The 16,226-nt window shown below is 36.8% G+C and overlaps 2 protein-coding genes across 7 annotated transcripts; one reads left to right on the top strand and one right to left on the bottom strand.

Moving 5' to 3' along the window:
- Positions 1-6,081: 6,081 nt before the first annotated feature.
- Positions 6,082-13,989, top strand: LOC126782895 (uncharacterized). 2 transcript variants are annotated; one of them, XM_050508242.1, is made up of 16 exons: positions 6,082-6,308; positions 6,913-7,296; positions 7,455-7,680; positions 7,846-8,094; positions 8,205-8,320; positions 9,035-9,133; positions 9,253-9,340; positions 9,707-9,936; positions 10,388-10,572; positions 10,703-10,902; positions 11,552-11,884; positions 12,008-12,109; positions 12,336-12,633; positions 12,946-13,094; positions 13,172-13,456; positions 13,530-13,989. In XM_050508242.1, the coding sequence occupies exons 2-16, from the start codon at positions 6,998-7,000 to the stop codon at positions 13,737-13,739; spliced, it is 3,069 nt and encodes a 1,022-aa protein (XP_050364199.1). In that variant the 5' UTR covers positions 6,082-6,308; positions 6,913-6,997; the 3' UTR covers positions 13,740-13,989. The 2 variants fall into 2 exon arrangements, with proteins under 2 accessions (XP_050364199.1, XP_050364200.1); XM_050508243.1 differs by lacking the exon at positions 6,082-6,308 and having other exon boundaries at positions 6,701-7,296.
- A 110-nt stretch (positions 13,990-14,099) lies between these two features.
- LOC126782896 (uncharacterized) lies at positions 14,100-16,143 on the bottom strand. Of its 5 annotated transcripts, none has more exons than XM_050508246.1 (6): positions 16,013-16,143; positions 15,270-15,517; positions 15,078-15,177; positions 14,919-15,011; positions 14,497-14,832; positions 14,100-14,406 (listed from the first exon to the last, which is right to left on the bottom strand). In XM_050508246.1, the coding sequence occupies exons 1-6, from the start codon at positions 16,073-16,075 to the stop codon at positions 14,218-14,220; spliced, it is 1,029 nt and encodes a 342-aa protein (XP_050364203.1). In that variant the 5' UTR covers positions 16,076-16,143; the 3' UTR covers positions 14,100-14,217. The 5 variants fall into 5 exon arrangements, with proteins under 5 accessions (XP_050364203.1, XP_050364204.1, XP_050364205.1 ...); XM_050508247.1 differs by having other exon boundaries at positions 14,919-15,177; positions 15,270-15,379; positions 15,464-15,517; XM_050508248.1 differs by lacking the exon at positions 16,013-16,143 and adding an exon at positions 15,664-15,831 and having other exon boundaries at positions 14,919-15,177; positions 15,270-15,379; positions 15,464-15,517.
- Positions 16,144-16,226: the final 83 nt, after the last annotated feature.

Below are 16,226 nucleotides of genomic sequence, written 5' to 3'. Positions count from 1 at the left end.
TAATTGCACCATTCCATGAATGGTAATGTTATTACACCTGAATGCTTTTGTTACCACATTGCCAATAATACCCATCTTGTGACAGTCACGTGGCTACCATCGGTGAGAGCAATGGAATAGGGTTGAAGACAAAAAGGGTATTTCGAGATTATAAAATTATTGTAAAACTATGTTTTTTCACATCATATATACGTTAATCTTCTCTCAAGGCTTATTGTCTCTTTTTCAAAGTACGTAGTAGGCTTGGACAAATTAAGTACGATAATAACTCGTTTTTCGGGACGATTTAATAGACTATTTCTAAAGTTATAAGTTTTCGAAAATATTAAATCGTGTTCGTTCCGCTTTGTGACGTCGGAAATCGAAAACGAAAACGTTATCGGAACGTTATTAGAAAAACGTTACGTTTCCGCAACACGTATATCGACTTTTACTCAGTTGATCGTTTGCGAAAACTTCATTCACGAAAGTCGTAGAGCTCATCGATACGAGTTCGTAGACACGTCACGTGTTCGAATCGGACGTCGGACGTGAAAGTTATTAACGTCGGAAGTTAATTTCTGATTTTAGAAACGAGTATAAAAATGATATTTTTGTGATTAGCGTTTCCATTTCAGGAAACCCCTTCTCTCTCCTCTCTCCGCCTCCCTCCCTCTTTTTCTCTCCCCGAAATCGCTCTCTCCCTCCTCAGAAAATTCTCTCCGTTGTATGTGAAAATATGATTTACATATGGTAAATGTAAATTTATTTTACGTATAGTAAATGTAAATGTAAATTACATTCAGTAACTGTAAAAAAAGTAATTTCAAAATGGTAAATCAGTAATTATTATTTACTGAGACCGTATGTACATTTGAATAGTGTTTATATATACATAAATACGTAAATAGTATGTACTCGTACATGAATATGCAATGAATGTATATTTCTACAGTAATACATGAATAGTACTTAGTGAACAGTAAATTCGTAAAACCAGAAATTGCTTAACAGTAACCGAATATTACTTTTCGGCATTTAAAGGTTTACGTAACGATTCTAAATTCTTTTCTTATCTTTTCAAGGTGATCGTTAAATCAAAGAAATGAGTTATTGTCGGAATTGTGGAATTACGCACAAGATTATAAGGTGAGTAAAATCTCACATATTTACGAATCTACTCTTGCGGAGATTCAAGATTTTGCAAGAGTTTTAAATATCGAAATACGACATGTATATGATATAGTGGAATATATATATATATTTGTATAAATGGTAAATATGTACATATATATATAGTTTGCTATATTATATACTGTTATAAATTCATTGTGATTATGTCATTTTTAATGACGAGATTTATATATCGAGCATGTGATTTGATTTGTATAATATGAGGTGATGATTATTGTACGTGATTTTAACATGGAGATTGTTAAAATGTTGTTTTGTCTTCGGACGTGATTTTGTCTACGGACGTGTAATGTCTTTGGATTTGATTTTTGTACAATATGAGGTGATGATTATTGTATGTAGTTTTAACATGGAGTTTGTTAAAACATTTTGTCTTCGGACGAGTTTTTGTCTTCGGACGTGTTTATGAAATATGACATGTATATGATATAGTGTATTATATATATATTGTATAAATGGTAAATAGGTACATATATATATATAGTTTGATGTATAATATATTGTTATGATTTTATCGTGATTATGCCATTTTGATGATAAGAGTTATATATCGAGCTTGTGATTTGATTTGTACAATATGAGGTGATGATTATTGTACGTGGTTTTAACATGGAGTTTGTTAAAATGTGTTTATGTCTTCGGACCCAGTCTTCAGACGTGTTTGGCATGTCGGAACCTAGCATTTGGCCGGGCGAAAGTTACGATACAGTTAGAGCTCTAGTATGTCTGCCGGAGTACTGCATGTGAGGTAACAGATGGGTTATCGGCTCATGAGTACTCATATTTTTGGACGTTGGGTAGCGGGGAGGTTGCCCAATATCGGTGGTGTCTACGTGAGGGGTAACAGATGTGTACCAACGTTCATTAGTACCTGTATTATAAATGGATTTGGGTAAACAGAGGGGTTGCCCAATTTCTCATGAGTACTTTCATTTTCATATTTTCGGGACAACAAGATGGGCCGTCCATTTACTCATGAGGACTTGAAGTTATTTATTTCCAGCTTGTGTGAGGATTTGTGTGGATTCTCTTGAGAGGATTTTGTGAGGAATATACATATCTATTTATTATAATGTCGAATTATAAATTGTGGTTTGTAATAATCGGTTTGACTGAGTTGTATTTTGAACTCAGAGATGATCCGCTGTAGCATTTTAATGATTTCGATTCATTAAGATTATTTTGGTGTTCACGACTTGAAATTTTGAGTTTTTATACTTTGAATTTCGGGGTCGTTACAAGTACTTCTCTTTGTGGAGATTTACACAATTGTTTCTTTATCACACTACTGAAGCATTAGCAGAGAGATGTATGGGTGTGTAATTAATTAAAAGCAATATATATACAAGTTAAAACCGAGTATTAAATATTGATTCAGCAATATACGTGATCAGTTACTGATCGATACTCTACTCTATATATCATATGCATGAAAGAGCATCCAACCTGATACAACGGGATGACAACCAAACTCACAGATGAAATGAACGATATAATTACACACACACACATATATATATATATATAGTTATATACACAGCAGGCACCCGTGTCATGACCTGGTTAAGATCATCATCATCTACGGCTGCTACAAACTTCTAATCGTATCCAAATTATTCAACTATATTCACAGGTGCTGCGGTGCACACTCTCAGATCATCATAGTGCACAGTAATATGAACTTAATTGGAACATATGATTGACTAAGAGTGGACCAGGTTTACTGGTTTACCTCTACTGTTCCTGGATCTTCAGAATGGCCATGACCATGACCAGCACCAGGACTGTGGCCTGGCTCTGTGGGTCTGTAATCGTCGCCTCTTTCTTCATTGCCATCTGAACGAGGAAGCGTACTACTTGTACTGTCATAACTAGTTGAGGGTGGCATTGGTACAAAATCTGTTGTACCTTTTAAGAGGTATCGTCGCAGCGGCTGGTAATGCAGACTCTCGTTCCCATCTGTTGTTTTCAACAACCTTTGTTCAGTGGAAATGACTCCATAAGAGATAATCATGAAAAGAAGGATAACGCTGGAAAACGGAAGCTTATTGACAATGGCTGCCATGAGAGAAATTTAGATGAGTTAGAAAGCTGATGAGGAGATTGAGAAAGGCTAATCAGTAAGACAGTAGACAGAGCAAGATAGATAGAGTGAGAGGAGTTAGAGCCTTAGAGGTTGTGATGTGCCTTCAACTGAATGTAGTGGGAGGATATTTAAAGAGTTTAGAGGACGTACTTGTCGTAGTGAAGCAAAAATCCTTATATATTGTATGAGCAAAGTCAAAGTGTAAATGTAAATGGTAATTAAATTCACGATTATATTTGTACACTAGTCCAGTTCTCCAAGATTCTTGAGAGTTTAGGGTTTGTGGAGAATCTTTTGCTCTTATACTTCCATGTGCCTTGCATATGCACAATCTAGCTAAGTTAGCTAGCTAGCGGTATATGGATCGGACGATTAAAATGGTAATGGGTTGAAATGAAGTGATCAGTTAATCTAGTATACATCAATATATATTATACATCTTACATCCGACGATTAAGAATGAATATCATTTTTTTTATGATGTCGAAATATCAACGATCAGGCGGTAAGCTAGTTGCACTGTGATGAGACGTTTCTGGTATTAACCCAAAAGCTGACCCTGAATAGTGTAGTTTTTACCTATTGGATACTTTTGCCAGTGGGCTAGTGGGAATACATGCACAGAAGGTATGATAATTAACATATATCATGTATTTGTGAGATTTGAGGTACGTAAATGGTTATTCGAATGTGTACGTTGAAGCACGTACGTACGATCATGTCTGCTAAATTGGGTTTACTATCAAAGTCGTATGTTTGTTTCGAACTAAATGTGTGAAAATTGAACAATGAGAAAGCTGCTGGCTATCATCATGCATGGTACGTATATGAATCCAGGATCGATCGCGTGATGGCTAATTAACTAGCTTGCTCATTTCGAATTTTGATCGAGACATCGAGTACGATACAAACTTTTAGCCGTACCATTTTCTAGCCAGTTGAGCATTTTCTTTGGCCGTAATTAGTTAATTTCTCTCGACTTCAACTACCCTCCATGCATCCCAGATTAATTACAAGATCGATCACCATGACTCGACTTATAAGATCGTACGTCGACAGGTAATGAAGAAACAATGATATGGGGTGCCATATATCTGATCCTTCAACAAAACAAACAAATGCAACATATAATTAAAAATTTAACACGTTCACCTTTTTTTTTATTAATGGCATCGAAGTTGAATTTGCTGAGGGTGGGAAACAATTCAAGAAAATTAACGTGAGAAGCCACTAGTTCAATAAAAAAACATATTGAGTGGTTTCAAATTATCGTTTACCTTGGATCCAAATGATTAATGGTGATCAATCAAGATTGCTCTCCTCTTTAAGAAACTAAGGTTTGGTTAAGCGTGCGGGAAATCAAACTTAAATTATTTGAGGATCTTGAAGCATTACTAAAAGTGCAAGAACTACTGCAAGTGATACAAATCTTTGACCAAGTGCCTGCGCACTGAGGTTTTCAACTTTAACACTCATTCTACTTAAAGAAAAGACCACAGGTCTTGAAACCCCACAACCACAAAGATCTATATCCATGGAAGCCCCCCGGCCAGTAGAACTGTTAAATCAAATAGGTTATACTGTGGTGGCTAATATTGTTGGTGAAAATGAAGGGAGTGGTAGTGGTTTGTACTTGTATGTGCATGCATGGCTGGCTCCCAAAGACCAGGAAGAAGTTTGGCGAGCGAGGTCAGTGCGCGCAATTCGGACCGTCGAAAATGGTGTGTTGCTTTGTACTTACTGTACGTGATGAATATAAGATCGAAATGTCAAATCTGAATCACTGATGTACAGCAGTGTTATTTGTGTGTCTAAGTCATGGTCGATCGAGATGATCAGGTGAAGAATATTATTCTTTGATTTGAAGGGTAAACGAAGATCCTGCACAATATGGATGGTGCCCGGAGCAGTGTCAAGTCGTGATTCAATTTGCTTTGACGGCAGAATCTTTTTTTTTGGTTTAAGAGAGATGTCAAGTCGAGATTGAGATTGGACCAGCTGCAGCTATGGTTCTTGGTGAAAAAGCGTCAGTTTTCTAAATTAAACTTCATCAATAACTAACAGACCGGTGTATAACTTGGAGCTTATCGGAATTGATATGACCTTGATCGTAAGCTGATATTACTTACAAAAGATGAGAGGGCGATTTTTCCATGAAATCGCATTGTAACATTGTGAGCTCGATCACCATATGAAGAGTATGGATTTTTCAATTGGAAAAATACCATATAGATCATGTAAACCGTACCGTTCAAGGAATATTAAATCAATCTCTAAAGATCATGTCTGCAAAATATATCAATGCAAAAGAAGGCGGTTTGCTCATTCGAATGTTGTTTAATATGTCCATTTTGATGTAACATGAGCCTACTAATATTCACAAGAACATTGTTCATTAGTTTGTAGTAATACAATTTTGTTATGTTTGCATCGATTCTTAACAGAGATGATTTTCTTCAAAATATGATTATTCAGTACTTGACCAAGTTATTACATCATGTACGTCCAATTAAAAAAAATCGATAAAAAAAAGGAAAAAAAGAAAAGAAGAAGAAGCAAGAGGTCTCAATTGGGCTTACAGCCGGATAAATAAAGATAATCTCTATCCAGTATATCATAAAACAAGCCCAATCCTCAGATCAGCCAACGGTCAGTTACCGCGTAAAAGAGGGTCGGGTCGGGTCGCCGGCACCGCCACACGAGTTAAATAAGGGTCGGTAAGCATTGATTGCTTTCAAATTAACCGACCAAGCCCAAGTGCGGTCAATCCTTCACAATCTGGAAATGGTAAATATAAAAAACACAGAAAACCAAAACAGAAACTCAGAAAGACCAAAGAGAAGACAGGGGTCGGTGTGTTTGGTGCAAAACGAATATACGCTTTCCTAAATTATCCTCTCTCTAAATTGTTCGTCTCAGACATTCTTAATATTCCAATCCCAAATTCTGCTTCTGCTTTTCCGCATGCTCCGCTCTGCTTACAATCTCCGCACCCCCCCCTTTTTTTTTGCTTCTTCAATTGGCTCAATCCCCCGTCTCCGACTTTGAGGTCTGTTTTCTTCTCCCTCACTTTTTTTAATTGGTTATTGGTTGATTGGTTTAATCTTTAGCTCTTGTTCTGTTTGGTTTGGAATTACTGGAACCGAACCCAAGTTGTTGTGTCTGGCTATAAGTTGTCTGCTGTTCCTGTTTGTCTTGCTCTGGTTTTTTCAGTTTAGTTTTGATTTTTTCTGTTTTTGGGCTCAGAAGTAAATATGGTTAGTTTTTTGTGTGGTTAATGAGTTGGGTTTAGTTCGGGTTGGGATTTTTTTTTGTAACTGCAATTACTGTGTGATTGATGAAATTGATGACCGAGTCTTGATCAGTGGGGTCTTTCCTTTTCAAGTTCGTGGGGGAGTATAATATGGTGGTTTAAATTTTGAAAGTTTTAAACTTTGAAATAAAAATGTTCACTTGCAATGCTGAAGACATTAGCTGCAGAACTGTGCTGTGCATGAGCATCAAAGACCTGGAAAGTCGAGTTGGAAGTGCTGATGATCATTGTTTTAGCCACATCAATTATTTCGCACTGTTTTCATATGAGTTTCTTTTGTTTTTCTTTTTAGTCTTGACTATGAGTTGACACTTTTTGTCCTGTGAAATCTTCTGCTCAGGATATTGGGGTTGTTCTGTGCGGTGATTCTGGCAAACACATTGTTGGTCTATTTGTTATAATTTGAAGCGAAGAGAGTTCATTTGATGGGACCTAATAAGCATTCTGCTGGTTTTCTACATACTTTAAAAATGGAGAGGGTTAGAACGATTCTAACCCATACATATCCTTATCCCCATGAGCATTCACGTCATGCCATAATTGCTGTTGTTGTGGGTTGCTTGTTTTTTATCTCCTCCGACAACATTAATACTCTTGTAGAGAAGCTAGACAACAATATTAAGTGGTGGTCTATGTATGCCTGCTTGCTGGGTTTCTTCTATTTCTTTTCATCTCCATTCGTAGGGAAGACTATCAAACCAAGTTATTCAAATTTCAGTCGGTGGTAAGTACCTTTCTTTGAATCTTCCAGTTGTATCGTATCTTGCACTATCTCACATCTGCACCAAATTGTTCACGCATGTCTATATATCTGAATCCATAGTGATTAACACAGAGATACATAGAGCCGATAGAAGTTCTAAATCTGGGAGTTACTTGCAGGTATATAACCTGGATTTTTGTGGCAGCTGTCTATCATCTCCCAAAATTAAAATCAATGGGAGTTGATGTAAGGATGAGTTTGTCTTTGGGTTTTAATGTATTCGTCACTTCTGTCCTGTTTCTTCTCTTCTTCCACATTGTATTCATTGGCCTATGGTACATTGGTCTCGTGTCACGTGTAGCTGGAAGGAGACCAGCAATTTTGACAATCCTCCAAAACTGTGCTGTAAGTCCTCAAATTTTTTTTCTAACTTTTATTGTTTCCAGTTTTTTTTAAACATAAATTTACTTGCTGTGCAGTAGAAAAGAGACTTGGAATGTTTGTGCAACTAAGTGAACTAACTATAATATCTGGATGTCTTTTCATGCATCTTTTCTTTTCTTCATGTAGGTTCTTAGCGTAGCATGCTGTATATTTTACAGTCATTGTGGCAACCGAGCTACCCTGAGAGAGAGACCACTGGAACCAAAAAATTATTTGTCTTGGTTTAATTTTTGGAAGAAAGATGAGAGGAATACGTGGCTCTCTAAATTTCTTCGAATGAATGAGCTGAAAGATGAGGTCTGCACACATTGGTTTGCTCCAGTGGGGTCTGCAAGTGATTATCCTCTTTTGTCGAAGTGGGTCATTTATGGTGAGGTACAGACTAGGAAAAGTACATGATTTTTTCCACCAGTTTCTATCTTTGTGCTATTTATATAACTCTGTTGTCATATATTTGTCTACTGATTATTATTTCCATTTCGCAGTTGGCATGTAATGGTTCATGTGCTGGTTCGTCGGATGGAATATCCCCATTATACTCATTATGGGCCACATTCATAGGCTTGTATATTGCTAATTATGTAGTGGAGAGGTCAACAGGGTAAGTGATAATGCTACATGTTTTATGTATCACGCATAAGTAATCAATTGATGTTGCTGGTAGAGAATGATATCTTTTCTGACTTTTTTTCTCTCCAAAGTTTGGATCTTTTGTGATATTATCTTCATGGCCTTAGTTGATTAAAATTGTTGCTAAACCCTGGTGAACTTTCTTCTGGGGTGTTCTTGGTTGCTGAAGTTCATTTCATCTAGTTGAGCAAACATGTGATTGTGAACTCAGACTTGATAAAACTGATAAGATTGTGACCTCCAAACAAATGACATGATTTACAGTCCCTTATAGCTTTTATTATCAATATGGTTTTGAATTTGTTTACAATGGAGTTATATGAATTTTTTTTTTCTTATTTTCATAACTACTTCTTTCATGGCGTGCTACTTTTTTGGAGGGTTAGTATCTTAAATTAATGTATTTTTTGGTCAAACCACCACAAACTTATCTGTGATGTACTGTGTATGGTTTATATAATTGACTCTGCTTGGACATTAGGTTATTGGTTTTTGGTCTAATAACTAAGGGGCCTGTATTGTTTGAAAGTTAATTTGCATGGTAATTATTGTGTAAAACCTTCCAGCTTAGATATGGTAGATAGGTGCTGATCCCATAGTATAATTCTTACAATTGGATTAGATTACTTAGACCTCCTTACTTTTATAATAGTTCCCTTATGCTTCTTGTTCTCCAAATAACCAGGTGGGCTCTTACTCATCCTTTGTCTCTAGAGGAGCATGAGAAGTCAAAGAACAAGCAAATAACGCCCGACTTTTTGGATATGGTTCCTTGGTATTCAGGGTATAATTCTTCTCTGTGTCTCTCTGTCATCTCCCGTTTATTTCTGTGCTCTACTTAAGGAGAGTTGATAGATATATTTTTATAGTTGCATAACCTTTGCTGATGGGTATACGTTACAGAACATCAGCTGATTTGTTCAAGACTGTTTTTGACCTCCTGGTATCAGTAACTGTCTTTGTTGGCCGGTTCGACATGCGTATGATGCAAGTAAGTTATTTCGTATCATTTTTTAAAGTTATCTGTAAATTTATTTCAAATTGTAGCAGCCTATAATAGATGCTTCAAAATTTAAAATAAAAATTGTGAACGAGGTATGTGTATCTTTTGTTTCATTGGTGTTTGTCTATATATCATCTGTTCAAGACTTGATCTCTTTGTATGCTTGACCAGTGGTGGAGTAATTGAATAGGGTGTAGTACACGTTGCTCTATTAGCTTCTCTGTTACCTCCTTTATTGCCAATGCTCTTTGTTTTCCCGTTCCTCATAAATACGTATTGTCATGAAGCTTTTTTGGAATCTGAATAAAGGCCATGCTGTAATGATACTTTTATTTTTCCCTTTCCAACCATTAGGCAGCTATGAGCAAGATAAGTGATGGAGCTTCACAAGGGGATCTTTTATTTGATGATTTTGTTGAGAAGGATGATTTATGGTTCGACTTCATGGCTGACACTGGTGATGGTGGAAACTCATCATATTCTGTTGCTCGGCTCCTTGCTCAGCCTTCCATCAATGTTAACACAGATGATTCTGTACTTAACCTACCACGTGGTGACCTACTACTTATTGGAGGAGATCTTGCGTAAGTTAATATTGTTCTTGTGCTTAGTGATAGGGCATGAGGGATCAACTACTAAATAGATAGATCTAGATATTTGTTTTCTGGTAAATTCAATGGTAAAATGTCTTGCTAGGCCTTCTGTGCTTTGATTTGATTTTGACGCCCTGGACTAGTTTAATCAGTGTTGCAGTTGTGATATTGGATAGCTGATATATCTAGATATATTAATTTCAAAATGGTTGGTAAATTGAATATTTGATTTTAAAATGTCAGGTGAGATTTCACAAGTAAATAATGTTCTAAATTGCTTTCACCTCTGATTTTAATATGGACCTCTGTTTACCAAGGGACCTTGCTTCTTATCATTTCTACTGTTTATTCAGTTAGGCGTATGAATCTTATCTAACAATTATACGTTAAATCTAGTTGAATACATATTAACCTAGTTTGATATGACATGCTTCTGGTCCAGGTATCCTAATCCATCAGCCTTTACCTATGAAAGGCGTCTCTTTTGTCCGTTTGAGTATGCTCTTCAGCCCCCTCCATGGTCTAAAGAAGAGCATATTGCTGTAGATAAACCTGAGCTACCTTGTGGTGTGTCTGAGCTAAAGCAATATGACGGGCCCCAGTGCTTTGTCATTCCGGGAAACCACGGTTGGCCTTATATCTCAGTCTGAGCTTCACTTTTGATCTTGTCCCACCACAACATTACAAATAGAGAGATAAACCTACAAGATAGATTGTTAATATAGTGTAATAATTTATTTTCTTTTTGGTGTTACAGATTGGTTTGATGGACTTAATACATTTATGAGGTATATATGTCATAAGAGCTGGTTGGGTGGATGGCTTATGCCTCAAAAGAAGAGTTATTTTGCTCTGAAACTCCCAAAAAGATGGTGGGTATTTGGTCTTGATTTGGCACTCCACGGCGATATTGATGCGTATCAATTCAAATTCTTCTCTGAACTAGTAAAGAACAAGGTATTTCTTTGTTTGTCCTTTTTTTTTTCTCGTCCTTTTGGCATTACAAATTGGTTTAATAAGAGCTGACTGGCATTACAGTTAGGGTGTAACAATCTCTTGGTTTTTGGCTATCATTACTCGTGAATGAGGGTACAGCTTAAATGAAAAGCTATCCATTTGCTTTTTTATTCCATTAATTTTATACTTTAAATTAAATATTACCCATGGTTAACTCGGTACCTTTTGAGCTGTTACTTTGGTCCTTTTGCTCTGTTTTTTAACTTCTTGGATATCAAAAATTTGGCCCACCATATATACAGGCCTTGATATTTCTTTTAGATGCTCCATATTTCCCAATAGTCAACTGGAGAGAAGTCACAATTTCGCATTCAGCATCAGGTTGCTTATTTATATATTTATTTCGTTGGTGAATAATAAAAGAACTCATTCATCATATATTTCTGCATTGTATAGTAGAATTGATGTATACACCAAATCATGATTGTGCCTGAATTGAGGGAGGGCTCCCAGATTTGACTGCTAGTGCTGTGTGGGTGCATGTAAACTGTCATACGTGATGCAATATGTATTACCCAGGGATGCCTTTAGCTTTTTAATCACGTTCTCATTTCTGATGGTAAACTCTCATTTCTTCATGTTTATTTAGGTAGGAGAAGATGATTCTGTAATCATCATGACACATGAGCCAACCTGGCTTCTTGACTGGTACTGGAATGATGTTTCTGGAAAGAATGTTGCACACCTGATATGTGATCATCTGAAAGGAAGGTGTAAGCTACGGGTGGCTGGAGATTTGCATCATTATATGCGTCATTCATTCGTTAAATCAGAGGTTCCAGTTCAAGTGCAACATTTAATTGTAAATGGTTGTGGTGGGGCTTTTCTACATCCCACGCATGTATTTAGTAATTTCAAGAAATTTTATGGAGCATCATACGAGACCAAAGCTGCTTATCCTTCATTTGAAGATTCAAGTAGGGTAAGTTGTAATCATAGTGTTCAAGTGCCACTACCTAGTTCAAGGTATGTATCTATATCCTTTCAAAGCTTGGGACTAATGAGGTTTCTTCTTCTCCTTTTTTTTTCTTAAACTTGTATGCAGATTGCTTTAGGAAATATTTTAAAGTTTCGGAAGAAGAACTGGCAATTTGATTTTATTGGTGGCATTATCTACTTTCTTTTGGTCTTTTCTATGTTCCCACAGGTGAGTCTTTACTTGCTTCTCTGCTCTTTGTGATATTTATTGCTCCCCTTGACTTTGCATCTTTTCCATTGGATTTGAACAATTATGATATCGCATTATTCAAATTTTAGGTTTTTCATTTCTTTGAGCTTTCGAAATGCCAAATCATTTCATCTCTGCTTACATAGATGTGTATTTTACTTCCTTACTGGCCAGTGACATGTAACTTTTCCTTTTCTTTTTGTAGTGTAAGCTTGACCATATCTTGCGAGAGGACTCATTTCCTGGTCACTTCAAGTCATTCTTTGGAACAGTCTGGAATTCTTTTGTATACCTGCTGGCGGACTCTTATGTGTCATTAGTAGGTGCTCTGGTGTTGCTGATTGTGGCAGTCACATTCGTTCCCTCCAAAGTGTCTCGTAAAAAACGGGTTATGATTGGTGTTCTTCATGTGTGTGCACACCTGGCTGCAGCTCTAATTTTAATGTTGCTGTTGGAATTGGGTGTTGAGATGTGTGTCCAGCATCAACTACTAGGAACTTCAGGTGGCCATTTTTTTTTCATGTTTTTTTTTCTTTCTGATTATTAGTTTGTGTGATCATTATAATTGTCAGATAAGTGAAATTGAATATTATTTGGTTGAGCCACCTAAATAATCATATGATTTAAGGGCACATATGATTGTAATGGAAACATCACTTTGCATGTCCAGAGCATATATATAATATACAATAATTTTCATTTTCCATCACCTGACATCTTATTGTAACTTCTTACTTTTTCAAATAATAGGTTTTGACAAAACACTAATGGTAGCAAACTGTATGTTCTCTGATGATGAAAGTTTTGGTTTTCAGGCTATCACACATTATATCAGTGGTACCGTTCAGTGGAGAGTGAACACTTTCCAGATCCAACCGGTCTTCGTGCTCGTATAGAACAATGGACATTTGGTCTTTATCCAGCCTGCATCAAGTACTTTATGTCTGCATTTGATGTTCCAGAGGTTTGTAAATATACCTTGTATACTTTTCCGGTTTTCCCCTTATTTGTTAAATTCTCATCATCAACTTATATTATCAGGTTATGGCAGTCACCCGGAACAATATATGCAAGAATGGGATGGAATCACTCTCTAGACTGGGCGCGTGTATATATTATGCTTCTGTCTTCCTTTATTTTTGGGTCTTCTCTACTCCAGTGGTTTCATTGGTGTTTGGCAGCTACCTATATATTTGCATTAACTGGTTGCACATACACTTTGACGAAGCATTCTCCTCCTTGCGAATTGCTAATTACAAATCATTCACTCGGTTCCACATCAGTACTGATGGGGATCTTGAAGTGTACACACTTGCAGTTGATAAGGTAAGAAAGGCTGGTCTGTTTTTCAGTGACTCATTTGGGACTTTAGAGAGTTGCTTATCATTAAAATATGCAGGTTCCAAAAGAATGGAAGCTGGACCCTGATTGGGATGCAGAGCCAAAACAGCCACAACAGATGAGTCACCGGCGAAAGTATCCTAGTAAGTGGAGTGCAAAAGCTCCTCCGCAAGACCCACTACATAATGTAAAGATAGTTGATCAGTTTGTAATTCGACGAACAGATAAAGCTGACGTAGCAGGAAGTGATGGGTCAGCAATTCGCTGATCCGGGCTTGCCCTATATGTAACATTAATGTAGTTATCTTCCCTTTAGGTAGGCAATGAAAGGAAAGAAAGAAGAAAAACGAGTAGTTTTGTTGGTAATATTATACATCTTGGTTCCTATCAGTCAAGCTTATCAATCCTACAGATGGACAAAGATTTGTAGACAAGTTATATTGTAGCTGAAGCCTAGCACAGTTTGTATATCATATATCCTCCGTTTCTATAAGATACGAGTTTCAAATTCATTCATGCGATGGAATCCTCAAAAATGTCGAATTTACAGAGTTCATTTCCTCTACCAAATGTACAGAAATCAATTAACTGAATGTAAGAAGCAGGATATAGCCATGCATGAAGTTTTAAAGCACACAGTGACTTTGCCAAAATCTGACCTAAACTATTAACCAAGAAATAAGTTGATTTTGAACTGACATAGTGGTTGTTAGGTTATGTACATCCTCACTGACACTGTCAAAGACTCAAAGGGATGTTGAAGTAGAAATTTGATAGTCTGCGAGGAAGCTCTCGTATGATGTTCCTTTCAGTGTCTTCTGAACATCTTCCCAATTCTGAATTTGGTTCGATAACGGTGTTGTGTGTATCTTAACTTGATGGCTCCTGAGCTCCCTATGAGGCAACCTTAGGAAGTCTTGAATTTCATTGAGTTTCTGCAAAACAATGTTCATAATCAGTGACAGTTCCAAAAAGGGTAGCATTATCTGCTAGTTGATTATGATGTGCAACGGTAGAGTTATTACAGTGCGGTTGTTGATCACATCCTCGTAGTAGACAACCATATGGCGAGTAGTCTTGAAATATTGCATAGCTTTCGCAGCCGTCTCCTCATCTTGCTTCAGCTCTGGTATAAGTAATGTGGCATTAAGCTTGGGTTTGAATCTTGCAAGTATTTGAGCTTCTAATGGAGAATGTACATGGGACTTGTGAGTGCCATTGAGCTGCTTAGCATCTTTGTCATATATATTTGCATGTACAGAGATCATTCTGCGGAGTAAGTTCCTTCGGAGGAGGAATATTGCAGACACTCCTCTTTTCTTGAAGTACTTCACTATCTCTTCATGATTCTCCATCAAACCCTGCACCATATTATATAGCAAATACCATTCAATTCTAAGAAAGATATGATGTCAAATTAATTAATTTGCATTAGTATGTAGCTGACCTGATTAAGCATCCACTTGAATCCGACAGCTGCAGAACACTCGTTCTTGGAAGCACTACTATACCAATCGAGATTGTAAACTTTATCCATGTGCTTCAAAATTGAAGAAACATTACGCCTCCTATCCGGGATTGAAAAGATTTCTCCATTAGAACTTACATTAGTGTGATTATTTAGCAATGTCTCAAACCATCCACTCCCTGATCTCTGCATTGACAATATTGCAAAGTAGCGTACCGGATTGCAGGCGCATTCCTTCCTGTAAATGATCCATACATCTTGGCATATCGAGTCAATTCATATCAATCAACTAAATATAATAATAAATGCATCAATGAATTGGCAAGGTACCTCTCAAACGTTTGAGGTTCAGGGTAGTGCACATAGGGGATTTCCCATTGCTCAAGATGAGGATCAGGGCATGATACATTTTGGTGGTCAATCACCTCGATGTTCAAAAACTTCATCATCGTTTTGTTAGTGTTTATATGCTTCAAACAGAATGAGCAGATAAAAACTCCACAAACCATTGTTAAAAGTATTACCACCATCGTCAATATTAATGGAGTTTTCTTGGGACCCTTAATGACAATTGTATCCTGTACATGTAATAAAGTTTAAGAGTCAGTGAGAAGAATTGATGAAAGGTATAAGAAGCAGCAGGATGAATGGTTAGTGAAGAACACAGCTATGTGTGAGAGAATTTTAGTCCAAGAAATTGAGACTATCACAGAGAGAAGCATACTGTGGTTTCCATCTAAGATCCTCCATTAAAGTAGAGGAACAGAAAGAAGGAAAAACCTCTTAATGGGACTTCAATGTTTCTTATTCAGTTTGTCTATAATGAGATAACAAAGGCTAAAGAAAAGGTCATAGCTTGAAAAAATCAGCTGGAATAGTCTGCATGCATATATTAGACATGTATTTACTAATTAACGAAAGTCAATATCTATAACCAATCAACCACAATCTATCTCTGAAAAGACAACAAAGGAAAACATGTTTGGTTGATAACAGTAAAAAATTGGAAGTCGCTAATATCACAAAAAAAGGAAAGGAGGGTTGGCAAAGAACTCCATAGCAGAGAAGCAGACCTGGGTGAAGAAACACAGTTCTTCATCCATCTTGACATGATGAGAAGAGAGATATATCGGCATCGAATCTTCGTCTTCTTGTAAGGAAGAAGGGAGGAACAAGCGCACTTGTTTATCTTACGAGTTGCAGAGAGAACAGAAATGGGAGATGTGGTAAAGTAACATACTGGTTTTAAGCTCCTCCTCGTGAAGAACGACATCATTTACGACCAGC

Source organism: Argentina anserina, chromosome 2 (assembly GCF_933775445.1).
Source record: "Argentina anserina chromosome 2, drPotAnse1.1, whole genome shotgun sequence".
Classification (NCBI taxonomy): Eukaryota; Viridiplantae; Streptophyta; class Magnoliopsida; order Rosales; family Rosaceae; genus Argentina; species Argentina anserina.
This window is presented reverse-complemented; position numbering and strand designations above follow the sequence as displayed.